The 14,996-nt window shown below is 46.3% G+C and overlaps 1 protein-coding gene across 1 annotated transcript in view; it reads left to right on the top strand.

Annotated features, from left to right (window-relative positions):
* Bicral (BICRA like chromatin remodeling complex associated protein) overlaps positions 1–4,943 on the top strand; it is a 98,517-nt gene extending 93,574 nt beyond the window's left edge. Inside the window, exon 13 of the mRNA XM_057794546.1 lies at positions 1,296–4,943. Within this exon, the coding sequence (XP_057650529.1) occupies positions 1,296–2,077 (782 nt within the window). The 3' untranslated portion in view covers positions 2,078–4,943. The remainder of the gene's footprint in view (positions 1–1,295) is intronic.
* Positions 4,944–14,996: the final 10,053 nt, after the last annotated feature.

The raw sequence follows: 14,996 nt of genomic DNA on the forward strand, positions 1-14,996 counted from the left end.
TTGTAATAAGAGCGGCGGGGCTGCATCCCGCCACCGGGCTAGCTTTACCCGGAATAACAACACTGCCTGGCCCATTAGTTCCAGCCTCTTATTGGCTAGCTCTTACATTTTGATCTAACCCATTTCTAATATTCTGTGTAGCACCACGAGCTGGCTTACCAAGAAAGATCTTAACCTGCGTCTGTCTGGAGTGAGAGAATCATGGCGACTCACTGACTCGGCTTCTTTCTCCCAGCATTCTGTTTAGTCTACTCCGCCTACCTAATTTTCTGTCCTATCAGGGGCAAGTAGTTTTCTTTATTAATTCACCAATGAAATCAACAGATAAATACAAGACCCACCTCCATCAGTCAGACTGAATCCTTTTTACACTGTAGCCCCTATCCCCTGTAGCTCGCGATTGCATATGTGCTGTGCAGTCTGCTCTAGATGAAATCACTCCTTCCTTCCTGAGGCCCTGCTGCTGCAGCCTCTACCTCAGGTCCTCACAGATGCCTCTTGTCACCCCTGGCTCCTGGAACCTGACAAGGAAGGGTACAGCCCTCACACTCAGACATGGCCACTCCATGCGTCGATATCTTCTAATCAGATACTGTTTTGTGTGCCTTTTGCCATTAGTTTTATGATCTGGGAAAAGTGGCGGAGCCCTGTCGCCTGTCAATAAGCGCCATTACCCAGAGACAAGGTGTATCCACCCCCTTTGCCACAAAGCCTGCTGCTCTAAGGAAGGAAACAAGTTGAAGCTGTAACTTATCTTGAAGACAATCAATTAAGGGGCTGGAGAGATGGCTCAGAGGTTAAGAGCACTGCCTGCCCTTCCAAAAGTCCTGAGTTCAATTCCCAGCAACCACATGGTGGCTCACAACCATCTGTAATGAGGTCGGGTGCCCTCTTCTGGCCTGCAGACATACACACAGACAGAATATATGTATTATAAACAAATATCTTTTTTAAAAAAAAATTTAAAAAATCACTTAACAAAAGAAAAATGGGGGGATAGGCTTGTGGCTGTCTTGGTAAATAGAGGACCTCCTTTGCATGCAGAAAACCCAGGTTAAGCTTCCCACATGGAAGCTGGCCCCACAGCCTTGGCTACTTTGAGAAGATGCCCCTCATTAGATTGTCTCTGCGTGTTTCTGTGAAGTCGTCCTGTGGGGTGTGCTGGTAGGGGGATGAGCAGAGGGGAAGAGGCTCTGCCTAGCTCGGTTGAGGGACCGCCCTCTGCTCCTAATTAGGGTTTGTCATGGGCTGGTCCTCACTCTGACCATTTAATCTCTTTCTGCTCTTATTTCCAGAGGGTTTTCAGGCCGATTTCTGTTGTTCCTTCAAACTTGACGAGGCTATACCTGAGACACCACTTGACAGGAGTGACCAGCATCGCAGCAAAGCCAGCTCGCTCCATCAGGCGCCCAGGGCCCAAAGCAGAGACCGAACCAAGCCAGGCGTGGCAGAAGCAACGAATCATGACCAGTTTCATCTAGTGCCTAACCACACCGTGGTCTCTGCAGAGGGAAACGTTTCTAAAAAGTCGGAAGGCCACGGTAGAACACTGAAATATGACAAAGGGGGCTTAGGCCAATACCGGGGTGTACCTGAGGACAAGGGCAGCCGGAGGGACCCTGCCAGTGCCAGCGGGTGCTCTCCAGGCCCCGACGGCCACCGCAAGACTATGGCCAGGCCGGATCATGATGCCGAGAGCAAGCTCCCGGGCATCCTGGCCAGCTCGCACCTGGAGATGCCTTGCCTCGACTCCTTCCAGGACAAAACCCTGAGGAATTCCCCAAAGAATGAGGTTTTACACACAGACATCATGAAAGGGTCGGGTGAGCCCCAGCCGGATCTCCAGCTCACCAAGAGCCTAGAGAAAACCTTTAAGAACATTCTGGAGCTCAAGAAGGCGGGGCGGCCACAGAGTGACCCCGCAGCCAGCGGCGCCGTGGACCTTGACTTCCCCAGCTTTTCTCCAATGGCTTCGCAAGAAAACTGCCTGGAAAAGTTCATGCCGGACCACAGTGAAGGCGTCGTGGAGACGGACTCCATTTTAGAAGCAGCTGTAAATAGTATCCTTGAGTGTTAGTAGCAGCCGCCCTCCCCAACCCCGGACCGGTTACATTCGCTCCCAGCAAAGCCAGTGGGAACATCTCCTGTCTCCAGCCTGCTTGGTCCTCCATCACAGGTTATTCTTTCTAATCTCGACCCTGTTCTTTTGAAGAGCAATACGCGTCGTCGTGGCTGCAGGGAGACCCTCAGTCAACCCATCTCTCTCTAGAAAGCAGTCCGATGGGCCCCACACATTTCACGTGTTCCGAAAGCGTTTATGGCCATTGTTGTTCGTTTGTTTCACGGTTCGCTTGTTTTTAGCGTTGTCACTCGGCGAGACCACAGTACACTCGACCCTGGGTAAAATTTCGACAATCACAGGTCATTTCAAAAGAACAGACTTATTAAAGAAAAATCAAACAGGACTTATAGAAGCTACTTTTTTACAGAATTCTCACTGCAGCTCCAAACTAGTGGTTTTGTTTTTGTTTGGGGGAAAGGGTATTTGTGAAGGGAAGTCGGCATGACTTTCCCCAGGGCTCAGTGCTCTCTGAGCAGTGGGTGGCCAGTTGCTCTGCCTGGAACCCCACAGCCCTGGCCCAGACGTCCATAGCATCTACGCAGACCATTTGTAGGCTTGCCTTCCCTCCCGAACAACCGAGTGTTTACGTCATGCTGCTGCTGAAGAAGCAAAACTTTTTTTTTCTTTTTTAATTTTAGCGTATCCATGTTGAATTGTGTCTGAGAACACTCTGTTCTTAGCCCCAGGTATGCAGCTTGAAAGTTCACCCAAGCTCAGTAGGGAACACCGGGAACCAGTTCAAGGACAGCGGGCTAGGGAGGCTGCTGGAGCCGCCAGGGTCAGTGTGCAACTTAAAAGAATTTTGCATTTTATAATCGGGTGAAGTCAACGCACCCTGTGCTTTTGATTGTTGCTGAATTCTGTTTTGCTTAACCTTTGTCTCCCTGCCCTCAGCAAACAGCCCAGCAGTGAGTGCTGTCACTTGGAAACTGCTCCCTTTATCAGTTTAGACTTTGGGAAGGGGACTTTAGCCTTGTTTGTGCTTCCTGTTTCTGAGACCAGCAGTCAACACTGGCATTGATCATTCCCAGCACAGAAAACCGAGGGAGGGCAACAGCCAGATGTCACCACCAGAACGAGGGGGACCCCCCCATGGGTGGCCCATGTTCGAGTTAGCAAGCCTTCCTCTTTATTTATGTCCTTTTTGGGGAATGTTGCCCAGTTTTCTCTTCTCGTGGGCCTGTCCCAGGGCACAGTGTTTCCGATACTTCTTGCATTCTTCACATCATGGTGACCATTGCTGAGAAAGCCAGGTCATGGTGCTCCTGCCACCCCGCCCACCTGTCTGACCCTCTGTGTTTCTGTGAAGGTTTGCTCCCTTTGTTCATCCCCCTGGCTGTAGAAATGCATCCATTGGTTTCCACTTCACTAGATCCCAGAATGGAATGGCCCCTACAGTCATCATGTTGAGCGTTTCTTTTCCAGATTGGCCTGTAATGGAAAGGAGGCTTCTGATTTTTTCTTTTCAAATAGCATAGCAAAAATCTAGGCATATTGGCACACACCTGTAATCCCAGCAGTCAGGAGTTCAAGGCCAGCTTGGGCTACATAAGTCACGCCTGTCTTAAAATCAAAACAAAAGAAACTGAGCAACAGCAGACTGTATGTCCCTTCCACCCCACTGTCCACTACAGGAAGAAGCCCTGTGAGACAGCCAGTCTTCAGCAGAGCAGTGTCCTTCTCCCAGTCCACGGCCCAGCCAATCGAATAGGAGAATCTGGGCTGTCTTAGAGTTACCTTTTTTCCTGATTTGTGCCAATGTCCAAGTTGCTGACTTCCTTCCTGTATTATAACACATTAGAAAAATGAGTTGTTTGCCAGTTAGATTCTGTTTGGGCCACCCTGGGCTAACAGCCTGCCCTTAGCCCTCTGATGTCACAGACTCTTCTCATAGCCTCCTGGTTGCCTAAGTCACGATGGCCCCTGGATGCCTGCACATGGCTACAATGAATTACAGTAATTATTGCAAATCAGTGGAATTCTTGAGACGAGCAAAGTCTCGTGTATATTTGTTACCTCTTTCTTCCTCCCAACCCCCAGCTTTCCTCTCTGTCAAATCGCAGGGCTTGTGAGCCCTCACATTGCTCCCACAATGGAAAGCCTAACGTACCAAAATGAAACTTGTAAATTTTGTGTCCTTGTATGTAAGTTCGCTTTCACGGGGGAAAGACTCGAGATAATGGCAGATGAAGATCATAGAATGTGTTTTACCCTGTGATTAGGTCCCACCACGTGGGTCATAGCTCGTGTACGAGCCCCCTCTGGTGAAGGCACGCACCCTGCCTCAGTGGCCAGCCCTTGGTGGTTCAGGTTCATTAGTCGAGTCCTCGCGCTCAGTAACAAAAATCACCTTTTCTTTGTTTTTAATCTGTTTGTTGTTGTGGCAAAGTATGGATTTGTTATTACGCATTGATTTTCTGTGTCCTTAAGTACTGCCTAAAGATGAAGCAAAATTTGAACTGGCAATTACGAAAAGGAAATCCTTTAGCTCTGCAGAACTTAGTAGACTCTGTTAGGTTAGGGAGGCCTCACAGGCTGGCCGGCTCAGAGGACGGTCACTCGCTGTCAGTGTGGTGTGGGCTTTATTTGCTTAAATACCTTCATTTGTATAGTACGTCTCACTTGAAATTGCTTTGTATACATTTTGTAAAAATATTTATAAAATGTTTTGTAAAAAAAAAAGTATAACAAATTGCAGTTTATTTTGTTATGTTGGATAAATACTGTTAAACCAGTCAGTACCTATATTGTTAATCCATGGTTAGGAAATGTTCAGTTGGAGATCACAAAATGAAACAACCATTGCAATACAGCCAAAGATTTGGGAAAATGTGTAACTGTGATTGTCGTGATTTTGCTGCAACTAGGAACGGCTCCTGTTCCCAGAAGAGGGTAAGTGTTCAGTGGGAATTCTGTGTATGTTTAACATGATCGAAAAAGCCTGCGGTGAGAGGACAGGATCTCAGCTGGTCTCTTCTCCACAGATATAACACACTTGGTGAGTGAAGTGGGTCACGTACTGTGTGGTTACAGTCTACCCTGAGGTCATGTTTCTCTGCATGGCAAGTGTATGTGTGTACTCAGCGTCACACCATGGCTCCTGGTCAGCCCCTTTGCATCAGGCATCGCCCCAGAAACGAGGCTTTGAAAAGGAAGACTAGAGGCTGGAGAGACACTCAGCAGTTTAAAGCACTGGCTGCTCTTCCAGAGGACCCCAGTTCAATTCCAAGCACCTGTGTTGGGTAGTGCACGCTCATTTGTGACTCCAGCTGTAGGGATTTGATGCTGTCTAACCACAGGCACTATACACACACACACACACACACACACACACGAGTAAATAAAAACAAACATTAGAGCATGTTGACACGGGTCTAACCTCCACAGGCACTATACACACGTGCACACACATAAATAAAAACAGACCGTTAAAGCCAGGCAGTGGTGGTTCACACCTTTAGTCCCGCACTTGGGAGGCAGAGGCAGGCGGATCTTTGTGAGTTTGAGACCAGCCAGGTCTACAGAGCAAGTTCAAGCCAATAACAACAACAAAATATTTAGAAAATGATAATACAGGACTAAAGAGAGGGCTCAACAAATATAAGCACTGGCTGCTCTTCCAGAGGACCTGGGTTTGCTCCCAGCACCCACATGGTGACTCACAGCTGCCTGGAACTACAGTTCCAAGGCATTCAAACCCCTCTTCTGGCCTCCAAGGACACCAGACAACATGCTATACAAATGTACACATAGGAAAAAACTCATAATAAACTTAAAATAATTTTTAAAGGAAATAATATGGAGCAGGGGCACTGGAGAGATGGCTCAGAGACTGTTCTTCCAGAGGTCCAGAGTTCAATTCCCAGCCCCACATAGGAGCTCACTACTATCTATAAAGAGATTTGGTGCCCTCTTCTGGCAAGTGAGCATACATGCAGGCAGAACAGTGAATAAGTAAATAAATCTTGAAGAGTGAAGAAAGAGCTGGGTGGTGGTGGTGGCACACGCCTTTAATCTCAGCACCCAGGAGGCAGAGGTAGGTGGATCTCTGTGAGTTTGAAGAAAACCTGGTCCACGGAGTTCCAAGACAGCCAGGGCTACTCAGAGAAACCCTGTCTTCAAAAAAAAAAAAAAAAAAGAAAAGAAAGAAAAAAAATACTATGGATTTTGAGAGCTAACTCAGTGGTTAAGAGTCTGGCTGCTTTTCACAGGGCTCAGATTCAACTTCTAGCATCCATGTTGTTCACGTCGATTACTTCGGGCCCAGGGCCTCTGAGGGCATGAGTGATGCACAAACATGCTTACAAAACAACCATAACATAAATAAAATCAAAATAATAATTGTTATGGCCAGGTAACCAACAAGGATACTGAGTGCTGTATGTAAAAGCAAAGAACCTTTTTTCTTATTCAAGTTCGAACTCGCACTCTCCATGTGTCTCACGCATTGGCACGATCAGAGAGCCCCGGAAGCAATTGGAGTTGGGTTTTTATAACAACAGAGGTCGGGGTAAAGGATTTTTTTAGGTTCAGGACCCTGATTGGCTGACATTTGTGTAGGGCTGTCTTGGTGAAATGGGATGGGTGTATACTGGGCTTTGTACTGTTAGGAGGATCCTTCCCTGGGTGGTGCTTGGGTGGTCTTTCTTGGAACAGCTATAGGGTAAATGGAAGCCAGGCCTCTCTTGACCTTCTCATGGCTGTGCCCTAGAATAATAATTGTAACCGCCTGCGGGTCAGTTATTTTAGGGTTGTAACCCGCCTGGCAGGTCAGTTATTCCAGGGTCCCGAAGAGGCGCTATCTGAAAAGACATGGGCGGGAAAGAGGAAGGAGACCAAGCAGAGTTCTTGTCAAGGTCTCTGTTTATTAGCATAATGGTTGTGGCTTATATAGCCCTTAAATGAGGAATGTGTCTTGGGATGGGGGCAGGGGCATGGCGAGGGCAGGAAGGGATCTTGCAGCAATGGTCACCAGTCGACATTTGGTCACGAGTTGGTCACGAGGTCACGAGGTCACGAGTTGTCACACCTAGTGTTCTCTATGCAAGCGGAATCGTTCCTTTTGTGATTCCAACCACAAACAATTCTCTAGATAGTTGGGATGTGGGGCGGGTTCCTCTAACCGATAGCTCTCAAGATAGTTGGGTGTGGGGTGGTCTCCACCAACAAACAGTTCTCAATACAGTTGGGGTGTAGGGCTCTTCGCAAACATCCCCAGGACAATGGTCCCTGCTATAATCTTGGGGAAAATGGCTCCTGACAAATAATGTCGTAAATTTTAAAAAGGATGTCTTTTCTGATTGCTCAGTTAGGGCCAAGTTCTCTGCATTCCCTTGGGGCATGCCCACTGACAAATCAGGGCTTCAGTTGAGGTAGTGAAAGCTTCAGTCTGGTAGGGGAATCACATGCCAGAAAATGGGATCCCAGCACTTCCTGAGGCAGAGACAACAGCCAGAGAGCTAGCCACGGGGATGGAACCTTCCTCTACAGCTGGGAACCCTGGCACAGCCTTGCTCAGGTAGGACCTGTTGTCCTGTAGGGAGTAGGACCTGAGTGTAAAGATTTTCCGACCTGACAAGCCTCTCTGCAGATGCAATAATCCAAATCAGACCAAATCAAACCAAATTAGAAAAAGCCCAGGTTTAATGGATGCCAACACTCTCAGGTGTCCCTCTGGGAAAACATGGAGGGGTAGGGAGAGAAGAACTGGAAAGACCATGTGTTCCTTCTGGAGGGGGGGCAGTTTAAATAGCCTGAGGGAGTGGTCTTGACCCTCTCTGGGGAGGGGTCACCTTTTGGCAGGCTTTCTCGGAGATAGAGTCTGGACTGAGGTAACTCGCGGGGGAGGGGGCTTGAGATGGAGCTTTCCACCCAAATTTCCAAAATGGGTGTCAGAGGTTGGGGTGACACTTCCAACTGAGCATCCCAGACATTTTTGGGAAGGATGTTAGGGGCTGAGGTGACGCTTTCAACCAAACACTGAGCTCCAGCATGTCTGTGCCTCTGCTCTGTTTTCTTCTAGGCAGGAGAGGAGAGTTAACCAGCACTCATTTCTGGAGCAGCTCATCGCAGCAGACTCTGAGGGGAAAGGGGTCCTGGCAGTTGGGAGCCAGGGGATACCACACAGTCACACTGCACAACAAACCTCACGCAGATTTAATAGAGAAGACACAAGAGGGTGGCTGCCTCTGCTTAGGAGAGAAACAGAAATACTGGACAGCAGGCAGGCTTTATGTAGGGCTTCTCGAGGGCAAAGTTTTCCAGGGTGGAGATGGCTAGGCTAGGGATTATGGGTTTTCACATTCTGAGCTTGGACTTTTTGCTCTGTAGGACGGAGCCTGGATACCTGTGTCTCAGGGGCTGGGGCTGTTGGTTTTGTCCATTGCACTGCTCTGTGGGGAGACCCTGGTAGCTGGAGCTCCTAGGGGACCGGACCTGCTCTTACAGTCCTCCTCTTTTGTTTATTACTGATAAACAGTCAGGGATTAGAAAGGGTGGGGTGGTGTTATCATTAGACTATTTCATGTTGAATGGGGCAGGCTTGATATTCACTGTCCAGTATAATTAGAGTGGCAGGTGTGCATCTCCATAGCTAAAGTTCAGTAACCCTGTAATAACAGTGGATTAAAAGTCTGGTTAGAGCTGGTAATCCTGGCACTTGGGAGTCAGAGGCCAGCAGATCTCTGTGAGTTCAAAGCCAGCATGGTCTACAAATGGAGTTCCAGGGCAGCCAGGCACAGAGAAACCCAGCCTCGATAACCAACAACAGCAAACAAATTGTAATCGTAAGTGTTGGAAGGAGACCACTTGTTCTTTCTGGCTGCCCGGCTAGCTTAGACCCAAAATAATCACACAGAAACTGTATTAATTACATTGTAATTACATTGAATTTCATGTTTACTTAGGTAATATTATATCCTTCTGGGGTCCTTGATGGAGTTGAAGAATAAGTGGTTATAGTTATAGTTTTCCTTAATTATGATAAAAGATAAAATAATTACATTAATTACATTGCTTAGCCCATTAGCTCTAGCTTCTGATTGGCTAACTCTTACATATTAATTTAATTGATTTCTATTAATCTGTGTATCACCACGAGGTCGTGGCCTACCAGCAAAGTTTCAGCATCTATCTCCAGCGGTGGCTCCATGGCATCTCTTTACTCTTTCGTCCTTCTCCCATCATATAGGCCAAGCCAGTTTTCTTTATTCATTAACCAATAAAATCAACACATAACAGAAGGACCTCCCACACCATTTCCCCTTTTCTGTTTAAACAAAAAGGAAGACTTTAACTTTAACATAGTATAATCACATATAACAAAACAGGTATCAAACAAGAACTACAGTTACAATATTTATATCTATTTTATCTTTTATCATAACTAAGGAAAACTATAACTATAACCACTTATTCTTCAACTCCATCAAGGACCTCAGAAGGATATAATATTACCTAAGTAAACATGAAATTCATTGTAAGCAACTTCCAAAACTCTAGAAATGACAGAGACATCTCACTGCCTGTACAGTCACCCAAAGTTGTTCTGTACCATTGGGGCATCCATCTTCAGTCTACAGGCCCATAGTATCCAGCAGATTTTCCCATGAAGCAGGACATTTCAAAGACAGTTCCTACTACATCGGCATCTTATCAGTCACTTTTTCCTTTTTCTGTCTGTGTACTGCAGAATGTCTCGCAGACTCTCTCTTTTATTTATTTATTTATTTTTTATTTTTTTGGTTTTTTGAGACAGGATTTCTCTGTAGCTTTGAAGCCTGTCCTGGAACTTACTCTGTAGACCAGGTTGGCCTTGAACTCACAAAAATCAGTCTGTTTCTGCATCCAGAGTGCTGGAATTAAAGGCGTGCGCCACCACCGCCCAGCATCTCATGGACTCTTTCATGAAGCAGGAACCCAGAAGGATCATCTCACCTTTAGGCAAATTCAGCAGTCATTTTTCTGCGGGTCCTGCATGTCCAGTTCATGAAGCAGTCCAGGCAAGAGCAGTTTCTTGCCCAAATGTCTAACCAACTCCATAAGGAGCCTCTTTGATACCCATCTTCCTCTTGAAGTAATTGTTGCTGCCAGGAGCAGACGTGTCTCACTGTCATGAAAACTCCTAAGTTATTAAAACATTTAAATGACATATTCTGAAGGTCTCTGAAAGATTTAAAGAATACCTAACTGAAATATATCTCTATATTAATCTAGAAAATATAACTAACATGACTATAAGCTTGACTACTATAGATGACTATCTATTAACCTATACTTCTTAATTATACATTACATTTTAAATGAACTACACAATCACAATACCTTAATCAAGAGCAGAAATATACATATAACAAGATTGACCTTAAATTTGTATCAATAAACCAAGATCTATAACAATGCAAAGTATCCATCTCTATAACATATCCCTCATTAAATATAAACAAACATTTATAAACAATATTTGAGAATTTGTACATAGTATTCTAGACTACTTTCTGCTGATTGGGGGTTAATCAGGCCTTTTATGGTGTATCCTGTGTGCTAGGTTCATCTCAGTCAGCAGTTGGGCGAAGTAATTTTTTGAGGGTGTTCACGGAGACCTTTCAGGGGGTCGTGGTCCATCAAACCACATTAGTCTAGAAGCCCTCTCAGGTTTTACATGGATTTAGTCCACGTTGGCGCCAATTTGTTGGAAGGAGGCCACTTGTTCTTCCCAGCTGCTTGGCTAGCTTAGACCCAAAATAATCACACAGAAACTGTATTAATTAAATCACTGCTTGGCCCATTAGCTCTAGCTTTTTATTGGCTAACTCTTACATATTAATTTAATTGATTTCTATTAATCTGTATATCACCACGAGGTCATGGCCTACCAGCAAAGTTTCAGCACTTCTATCTACAGCAGCAGCTCCATGGCATCTCTTTACTCTGCCTTCCTTCTCCCATCCTATAGGCCAAGCCAGTTTTCTTTATTCATTAACCAATAAAATCAACACATAGAACATCCTCCCACACCACATCAGGGCTGGAGTGATAGCTCATGGGTTAAGAGTGAACGCTTACAGAGTACTAGAGTTCAATTCTCAGCATCTAAAAGGCTGCTCACACCCATCTGTAATTCCAGTTCCAGGGAATCTGATCGCTGCAGGCATCAGACACACATGGTACACACATATACATGCAGACAAAAAACACATAAATTAAATTTTTTTTGTTGTTATTTTGAATCAGTTGGGGAGAACATTGCTTTGAAGAACCAGGGAACCAAACTACTGTGCAGGCAGGAAGCCTGGACACCAGAATCAAACGGAATCCAGGGCCTCGCTCCCCTAAAGAGTCAGCCATACAAGTTGCCCTCCGCCTCAGTTTCTTTGCCTGTTAAGTAGGACAGTTTGTCCTTGCCTTGTATTTGGGGTATAAAATGGAGTGTATGAAGGACAGATTGTAATAAAGAGACAATGTTCCATTAATCTGAAATAACATGGAAGCAGCTTGGGGTTTTCTCTTTTGTTTTTAGTTTCACTGGTCACCCACTGTCTGCTTCCTGTCCTTGTTTTCTCTGTTCTCTGTCCTCAGAAACCTACTGCCTCTCACGTGCTTCCCTCCAGTGGAGGCCAGAAGAGGCTGCAGATGTCCAGTCAGCTGGAGCTAAAGGCAGTTATGAACCACTTGATACAGATGCTGGGAATGGAACTCAGGTCCCCTAGAAAAGTGGTGCTAATTCTTAATGGCTGAACCATCACTTAGCCCCTGACTACCCCATGGTATCAAGATCAATAACTATCATTGATAACCTTTTCCCTGACTCCAAGCTCATCTTCTGTTTTCTCTCTTTCTCTCTCTAACACACACTCACACACACACACAGACACACACACACACACACTTTTCGAAACAGGGTCTATGTAACCCTGGCTGCCCTGGAACTCACTCTGCAGTCCAGTCTGGCCTCAAACTCTTAGAGATCTGCCTGCCTTTGTCTCCTGAGTGCTGGGATTAAAGGTGTGCACCACTGTGCCCAGTTGATCTCTCTTTCTTGCCTGTGTCTGACAGTCACTTGTCACTTTTGGTAGATGTTTTAGTTAGGGTCATTATTGCTGTAATAGGACACCATGACAGGAGCAATGTGTGGGGTTCTCTAGAGTCACAGAGCTTATGGAATGAAACTGTGTGTGTGTGTGTGGTGTGTGTGTGTGTGGTGTGTATGTGTGTGTATGGGTGTGGTGTGTGGGTGTATGTGTAGGTGTGTGTGTAGTGTGTGATGTGTATGGGGTGTGGAGGTGGGGGTGTGGGGGTGTGTAGTGTGTGTGGGGTGTGGAGGTGGGTGTGGTGTGGGGGTGGGTGGGGTGTGTGTGAGTGTGGGGGTGTGGTGTGTGTGTATGTGTGTGTAAAGAGACTTTATTGGAATGACTTATAGGCTGCACTCTAACTACCCAACACTGATAGCTGTGAATGGAAAGTCCAAGAATCTAGTAGTTGCTCACTCCTGCAAGGCTGAGTGTCTTTGGTTTTTTTTTGTCTGTTTGTTGTTTTTTTTTTTTTTTCCAGTACCACACCACAGATCTCTGAAGGCAGCTGGTAGGGAGCCAGAGGTGGCAGGCAAGAGACAGAGACATGGATAGGCATGCCATGCAGAGTGAGGTTGGATATTTATTTAGTGTGTTAAGGAAGGGAAGGAGAGAAGGCAGAAGCTGCCTCTTTGAGGGGGGGACAGAAAAGGAAGGGACTCAGACTGGAAGCTGAAGATCAGCTTGCCTCAGTGGAGGGGGGAGGGGGGAGGGGTGTGGCTTGTCTCTCTTTTTTTTTTTTTTTTTTTTTGAGACAGGGTTTCTCTGTGGTTTTGGAGCCTGTCCTGGAACTAGCTCTTGTAGACCAGGCTGGTCTCGAACTCACAGAGATCCACCTGCCTCTGCCTCCCCAGTGCTGGGATTAAAGGCCCGCGCCACCACCACCCGGCAATGTGGCTTGTCTCTTAAAGGGACAGGACAGATTATTACAAGGAGGACCACACTCTAAGAGGGACAGCAGGTACAGAGAGGGGACTGCTGGTGTAATTCTGATGAGGGAGAGACCAGTTCAATAATAATGGAATTAGCCGGGTGGTGGTGGTGCACGCCTTTAATCCCAGCACTTGGGAGGCAGAGGCAGGCGGATCTCTGTGAGTTCGAGACCAGCCTGGTCTACAAGAGCTAGTTCCAGTATAGGCTCCAAAACCACAGAGAAACCCTGTCTCGAAAAAACAAACAAAAAAAAAAAACAAAACAACAAAAAAATGGAATTATGTTAGGAAATGGGAATGATCATTTGCTGTGGTCCACAAGATTATGCAGTGAAATATCAGTTCAAAAAGCAGAAAACCAACCCACCAGAATGAATGCCTTCTGCTGGAGGAGATCCAGATGCAAGACTCTGGGAGTAGCCTTTTGTATAATGGCTGTTCTTACAGTAAATTTCTTGTGAAATCAGAAGTACTCTCTTTCTCTAAGTAGGACTCTCCCCAAAAGATTCAACAGTGTATAAATTGTTGAGCTCAGTTTTCCCCATGTTTCTGTGGAACTTTCAGTGAGAAATTAGTTATGCAGTCAAAAACCTTGGTTCCTACAGTCTAATGCTCGGTGCAATTGTTTCCCATTCGGTAGGGTCAGGCGGGCGATCTTTCACGTGGATCACATTGGAGACCTTCAGAGATAAAGGGATCAGCTCGGCTAAGCTTGTTTGATTCTTGTTCCTTCCTTATAAGGAGATTGGGTGCCCTAAATCTTCCGCAGCCAACTTGGGAAAATGGTAACCTCAGTTAACTCTCGTTCTACCCCTTTAAAAGTTTTCAATTCCTACACCTACCCTCACGTCAGTTTATTGATGCAGGATTTTAACCTAGGAAATTTACTATCTGTGTCCTAACCCTGAGAGATAACAGGGGGAAAACTGTTTATTTTAGCCAGCTCCAGAGAAAAGTCATCCCTACACACTGCTGCCGTGGGGACAAGCCTCGCCATTTTGTTTGGGCGGCTGGAAGTTGTCAGGCTCCAGCTTTTGTACTAAAGAACCATAAACCCCCCTTGTTCTAACCACTCAAGGTGAGAGTGGGCCTCAGGACACCATCCGAGACACCATGTTGTCGCTTGACTTCCACATTTAATTTTAAGACAGGGTATTACTTTGTAGAACAGGCTGGCCTTGAAACTCACAGAGATCCGTTGCCTCCGTCTCCTAAATGCTGGTATTAAAGGCAAGTGCCGATATGCCCAGCATCCTTTATTTCATGATTTGCCTGTGTGCCACGGTGTGCCTGATGCAAGGCCAGAGGAAGTCATCGCATTCCTTGGAAATGGAGTTACAGGAGGTTGGGACCCACCCGTAGTGAGGTGGTGTAAAAGAGACGCAGGACATAAGAGCACTCAGCCTAGTTAAGGGAACAGTAAGCAAAAACCGTAAATGTGGTGACGGCTTCAAGTGCTGTCAAATAATGGTATTGTCCTAGACTACAGCACAGATAAACGCAGTGTGGCAGACGCATCCAAGGGAAGGCTCTGAGATGAACGAAGTATTTCTAGTTTCGGGCGGTAACATCTGTGACGTCCACTTCACAGTCCTTGTGCCAACACTATAACTCTCAAAGGGCCCTCTAGCGGCTACTGGGGAAACCTGATGAGGAAGCCGAGGTGCAGAAAGGTAAGAAGAGCAAAGGCTCAGCGTCCCAGACCCCTTTTTATTCCCCCAAATTCTCCACAAATAATCGCCACCCGAGTGTGAGCACCAAGTCGGTCTCTCAAGTCTCTGTGCAGACGAAACACCGTCGCGCCGGTGCCCTCCGCCGGGTCGGCGCCGGAAGTGCAGGTGCATTGTGGGAAGCGTTTCTAGTGTTGACAGCCTA

This window comes from Chionomys nivalis, chromosome 19 (assembly GCF_950005125.1).
Source record: "Chionomys nivalis chromosome 19, mChiNiv1.1, whole genome shotgun sequence".
Lineage (NCBI taxonomy): Eukaryota > Metazoa > Chordata > Mammalia > Rodentia > Cricetidae > Chionomys > Chionomys nivalis.